The sequence below is a fragment of the Cynara cardunculus genome (assembly GCF_001531365.2).
Source record: "Cynara cardunculus var. scolymus isolate 2C chromosome LG 2, CcrdV1, whole genome shotgun sequence".
Lineage (NCBI taxonomy): Eukaryota > Viridiplantae > Streptophyta > Magnoliopsida > Asterales > Asteraceae > Cynara > Cynara cardunculus.
Genome location: NC_037529.1, coordinates 62,994,615 through 63,000,723, shown reverse-complemented (window position 1 = coordinate 63,000,723; position 6,109 = coordinate 62,994,615). Strand labels below are relative to the sequence as shown.

Here is a 6,109-nt window from a genome sequence, read left to right as displayed (position 1 = left end):
AGTCAAAAACTATTCAATATTGGACTCATTTTGAAGGTATTGACGAGACGATTATAATGGTGTAACTTGTTAAAATAAAAATGTATTTTTTAAACATGTTTTAATTGATATACGATTATGTATGTTAATTTGATAAAGGTTTAAAATGAAACATTTAAAAGTAAATGACGTAAAGTAAATTAATTAATTAATTAAAAGGGTATAAAGTATAAATTTAAAATTACAATTTTAAAAAAATCGGTTGTGAGATGGTGAGTGTATGTGAGGAGAGGAGGGGTGAAAAAATGAAAAAATAAGTATAAAGGGTATTTTAGTCATTTAGAATTTTAAGACTTTAAGACTTTTACTAAGTATAAATGTATGTATATATGTGTATATGTAAATATGTATGTATGTGTATATATATATATATATATATATATATATTAATGATTTTTTTATTTTTTTAAATATATATATATATATATATATATATATATATATATTAATTTTGGTGCCTTTTGACCACAAATTTCGTGTAACCATATTTTTGGCAAGCCAACCTTATATTTTGATTGACAAAAGTATAGATGTTTATTTTGAAGGCGCCTAATAGACCAAAACAAACACCCCACATAGACCAGAACTTTTCTCGACCGAACCGGACCAAGACTATTACCCATTCTCACCAATCTTTGACTGTTAGTTTTGTTTCAATCTACACCTTGTTATATCAGAGGCGAACCTAGTAAGGCTTCAACAACATCCTATACATCCGCTCACTCGATTATCGCAAGAGGAAAAAATGTGACGTTGAAAGAGTGCACTCGCTTAATTACGACCTTGCCATTAATTATTTAGAAACCAAATTGATGTCAAGAATTTGGATTGGTCAACATGGTTATTGCATCTTGGATAAGGTTTCAACTTTCAAGAGGTCAGAGTAAATATTTTGAAACTGAAGGGATTAGTCCAAATTATTTAATATAGATTATATAGACAATGGGTTTTTGTTCCCAGTTTTATTCTTTAATCATCATTCACGAGGAATCGTTCATTCTGTTATCTAATTCGCATTTCCCAAGCATATTATGTGTTACAATTTATTTATTTGTTCTAAATTGCTTTAATTTCATTACTGATTTGTCTTATCTACCCTAAATTCTGGTTTTGCTCCAAATAATTTAATAGTAGATGTCCTAGATGCATAAAAAAAGCAAAATTGAAAATTCAGAAAAAGAAAGAGAAACGACAATCAAAATTGAATCCTAGAAATTAGAAAAGTTTTGGAAATCAACCAAAAAGGTGTTTTGTAATGATGAAATTCAGCTAAAAACACATTGAGCGCAAGATATAATCTTCCGTCTTGCGCATCGATTTCATTTAGAGGAATGTGTTTTATTGGTCAAATTGACATAATTAATTTTTTATCGGGTCAAATCGTGTTGACTTCCCCCCTACGTCAACGCCAATTTTGCAACTATTTGATGAACCTTAAATGTACACTCGTTCAAAATAATTCTTAAATCCGTCACTGTATTATATTATAACAGTTGAAACTTTTTTCATACTGCTTGATTAAATTAGGTTTTTTTAATAGTCCGTATGCAACTCTAGAAAAAAAACTGATAAGAGGACATCTAATTTTTTGAAAGAAGTAAAAATATTCAGATTTAACATTAAACTATATTATATATATATATATATATATATATATATATATATATATATATATATAAAAGGGCCTAATCAAATAAGAACTAATTAGTTTGGGATAACTATGAGGTCCAATCTCAATCACAAATCAATAGATAGATTAGGAAATTTATAATATTGTTAATTCAGAATTAAAATTTTAATGCTAGAACATTTTAGGTATTTTAAAACTCTCATCTCTCCTCTCTTTGTCCCCCGTCTTGCGTCCTCCGGATGCATCTTATATATGCTTGAGTATCACACTGAGGTCGTTTGTATGGTCGATCGGAGATGTAACACAGTGGTATCACAATGCATCTTATATGTGTTTGGGTATCACACTGTGTCTTTTGTTTAACAGAGTCAATATTTTTAGATATCACAGTGGTATCACCGAAGGATGGGGGACGGAGAAAGTAGAGAAAATACCTAAAATGTCATTGCAATAAAATATTAATTCAAAATTACCAAAATTATAAATTTTCTAATTTATCTATTGATTTGTGGTTAAAATTGAATCTCACGATTACCACAAAATAGTCAGTTATTCCTTGAATGAGCCCCTATATATATATATATATATATATATATATATATATATATATATATATTGGGTTGGGTTCATGTGAGATCAACATGTTTTTGTGAGACTCGTGAAACCATTTTTTTACACTTGAAACTTCACAGCAAAACGCTATGAAGGTAAAAAAAGCCAAACTTTCACATAAAAAAAATGTAAAAGTTACATTCACAGTATTTTGCTATGAAACTCCAAATGTAAAAAAAATGATTTTATGGGTTTTACAAAAACATGTTGTTCTTACGTAAACTCAAATCTATATATATATTTGGTTACAAAAATTGAAAAAAGTGATGACCTTTTTGCTAACTTTTGGTTCCAACCGCTGTCGTTTTCCTTGTCATTAACGTGTGTAAGTTTTACCAACCGAAATCGAAATTCTCGTCAATTATGTTTTGCCACGTTATTAAGTTGTCTATGTTTTAAAATTATCTAACTCATATTTAGCATTTATTAATGCTTATCATCAAACAAAACCATCTTTTCTACACTTTCTATTAACAATATTCTGGACAACGATGTTTCCTTAATTAAATTAATTTTTAAGTCATTATTAATTAATTAATTAATGTTTTAAAATATATAATATTTTTAGCAATCAAATTGATAAATACTCCTAGAATTGGGACAATAATACCCCGCATTTTATTTAATTTACTAAAATTCGTATTGAATATAATATCAAATTTATCTAAAAAATGATTTTTTAAAGAATTATATAATTTTTTACTTTTTTTTTATTAGAAAATTATATAATTTTTTTATACAAAAATTTTCATTTTTCTGTTTCTAAGAATATGGTAGAAATGCTCCAACATACCACGTTTTGCACCGTCGTCACCACCGGCAATAGTTTCACAATGAAAAGGTTAAAGGTCCGTGTGGTTAGGGTCACGTGACATAAATCGGACCGACGCGTTCCCTACCCTCGCCTCTAAGGTTGCGTTTGGTTTGCAGGAGAGATTTGGATTGGATTTAAAATCTATTCCTGTGTTTGGTTTGCAGGATTTGGATTGTATTTGAAATGAAGCAGGAGGAAGCGATGGGAGGGAAGTGAGGTGAAGTGAAGCGGGAGGAAGCGCTGGGAGGAAGCGCTTAGGATTTGGATTTCAAATCCCACCCCTTTGCAAAGGATTTCCAAATCTCATGTTTAATGGATTTTAATGAAATATCGGGATTTTAAATCCTGAAAATTTGGCAAATCAAACGTAAGATTGGAATGGATTTTAAATCCAAATCCTCCCAATTTCATTCAATTCCTGCAAACCAAACGTAACCTAAACGATTCTACTCTGACCATATCCTTGTGGTCCACCCGTGACATGTCACGTGACCCGTTATAGGCCCCACTCACAATCCCTATATAAACCTCCACCCTCCCATCCGTTTTTTCTCAGCTCAAAATCCTGTCTAATTTAACCACAAAACGCGAAATCGAAATGGCGACTGATGATCGGAGATCTCCTGTGGATTTGTTGGCGTTCGAAAAAGATGCGAAGGCGCTTGAGTTCATAGAGAAGATGACGAGCAGCGCTGACACCGTTCAGGCGAATGTTTTGGCGGCGATACTCAGCCGGAACGCTAAGACTGAGTATCTCAAGCTTTACAATCTCGACGGAGCCACCGATCAAGAAACTTTCAAGTCGAAGATTCCGATGGTCACTTATGAGGATCTTCAACCTCTTATTCAACGCATCGCCAATGGTGATCGTTCTCCCATTCTATCAGCTCATCCGATTTCTGAATTTCTCACTAGGTTAATTACCGATCACAAGTTTTCTTCACCATTTCAATTGAATTTATGGTTTCTATTGATTAATCAGAGTTCTGACAATAAGATCCGCGTTGTTCTAACAGTTCCGGTACTTCTGCCGGTGAACGAAAGCTCATGCCGACGATTCGTGAAGATATGGATCGACGTCAACTGCTTTACAGTCTTCTGATGCCTGTAATGAATCTGTAAGATTCTCGAATCAAAAAATGAGTCGTTTTTGCTTCACAGATGGTACTTTACGCATTTACAGTTGTACTGAATGAATGCATACCATAATAGCTAAATACTACGTTGAAACAGGTACATGCCAGGTTTGGACAAGGGAAAAGGGCTATACTTCCTTTTCGTGAAATCCGAAACGCAGACTCCGGGTGGACTACTGGCCCGACCCGTACTCACAAGCTACTACAAAAGTGATCATTTCAAGTCCCGACCATATGACCCGTATAACGTCTACACCAGCCCAATAGAAGCCATTCTCTGCCCAGACTCCTTCCAGAGCATGTATTCTCAGATGCTTTGCGGTCTTTATGACCGCAAAAACGTACTCCGGATTGGAGCCATTTTTGCCTCTGGTCTCCTCCGAGCCATTCGATTCCTTCAACTTAATTGGAAGGAACTCTGCAATGATATCCGAACCGGTACTCTTAATTATAAGATTTCAGATCCGGATATTCAAAGGTGCATGACCCGGATACTTAGATGTGACCCGGATCTTGCAAACATCATCGAATCTGAATGCTCAAACCAGAATTGGGAAAGAATTGTAACCCGAATCTGGCCTAATGTCAAATATCTAGAAGTGATCGTGACCGGTGCAATGGCTCAATACATTCCAACACTCAATTATTACAGCGGCGGCCTACCGAAGGTTTGCACCATGTACGCTTCTTCCGAGTGTTATTTCGGCCTCAACCTCAACCCGTTGCACGAACCATCCGAAGTCTCGTACACCATCATGCCAAACATGGCCTACTTCGAGTTCCTTCCCCACGATCCACATTCAGAGCGGACCAGTGATTCATTGGTCGACCTAGTGAATGTGGAGATCGGGAAGGAATACGAGCTTGTGATCACCACCTACGCAGGTCTCTACAGATACCGCGTGGGTGACATCCTCCGTGTCGCTGGGTTCCACAACTCCGCCCCACGGTTCCATTTCGTGAGACGAAAAGACGTCCTGCTGAGCATCGATTCGGACAAAACCAACGAATCCGAACTCCAATCTGCCATTGAAAATGCATCGAAATTATTGAACGAGTTCAACACGACCGTGGTCGAGTACACAAGCTATGCGGATACCCGAACCATCCCGGGTCATTATGTGATTTACTGGGAGTTATTGGTGAAGGATTCAAGGAATTATCCAAAAGGTGAGGTGCTGGAGAAGTGTTGCTTGGCAATGGAGGAGTCTCTGAATTCGGTTTACAGACAGGGTCGGGTTGAGTGCAATTCGATCGGGGCGTTGGAGCTCCGAGTGGTGAAAAATGGTACGTTTGAAGAGGTGATGGATTATGCAGTATCAAGAGGGGCGTCGATCAACCAGTATAAAGTGCCAAGGTGCGTAAGTTTCACACCAATAGTGGAGTTGCTGGACTCCAGGGTGGTGGCGTCGTATTTCAGTCGGGGTTTGCCGCACTGGACTTCGGAACGCCGCCGGTGAAGTGCTGGTTTGACTACTAAAGTCAAATGGAGGAATGAAAGATGTGATTAATATCTGACTAGGGTGGTATTTATTATATATAAATAAGCACTTCATGCATACATTTCACTATGTACATGAATATATTTTCTCTACGTACATGATATATTTAATATTATATGGGTTAACTTTTAATTATACAAGAGAATATGAAAATAGATGAATCATATGCAATTTTGGTTGCGACTTGAGGTTGCAGGCTAGGTCGGCCGTGAACTTTTACAGTGACCGTGTTACATAATCACATGTGATTTAGCATTTTTTTTTGTTCTCTTGTTTGTACCATGTTCTCGTTTCATCATTAATATATAGAGGATGTTTATTTTGTAAACCATGTTATTTACAAACCGTACAAACTTCATTCAACTAATTATAATTT

The 6,109-nt window shown here is 35.6% G+C and overlaps 1 protein-coding gene across 1 annotated transcript; it reads left to right on the top strand.

The window, feature by feature from the left end:
- The first annotated feature begins 3,693 nt into the window (after positions 1 to 3,693).
- Positions 3,694 to 5,691, top strand: LOC112507775 (probable indole-3-acetic acid-amido synthetase GH3.1). The gene is made up of 3 exons (XM_025112485.1): positions 3,694 to 4,010; positions 4,112 to 4,213; positions 4,329 to 5,691. Exons 1-3 carry the CDS (start codon positions 3,694 to 3,696, stop codon positions 5,689 to 5,691), a joined length of 1,782 nt encoding a protein of 593 aa, XP_024968253.1.
- Positions 5,692 to 6,109: the final 418 nt, after the last annotated feature.

Coding starts and splice junctions, on each gene's coding strand:
- LOC112507775 (XM_025112485.1), top strand. CDS start 3,694: ATGGCGACTGATGATCGGAGATCTCCTGTGGATTTGTTGGCGTTCGAA. Junction 4,011..4,111: donor ATTTCTGAATTTCTCACTAG/GTTAATTACCGA, acceptor TTGTTCTAACAG/TTCCGGTACTTCTGCCGGTG. Junction 4,214..4,328: donor CTGATGCCTGTAATGAATCT/GTAAGATTCTCG, acceptor ACGTTGAAACAG/GTACATGCCAGGTTTGGACA.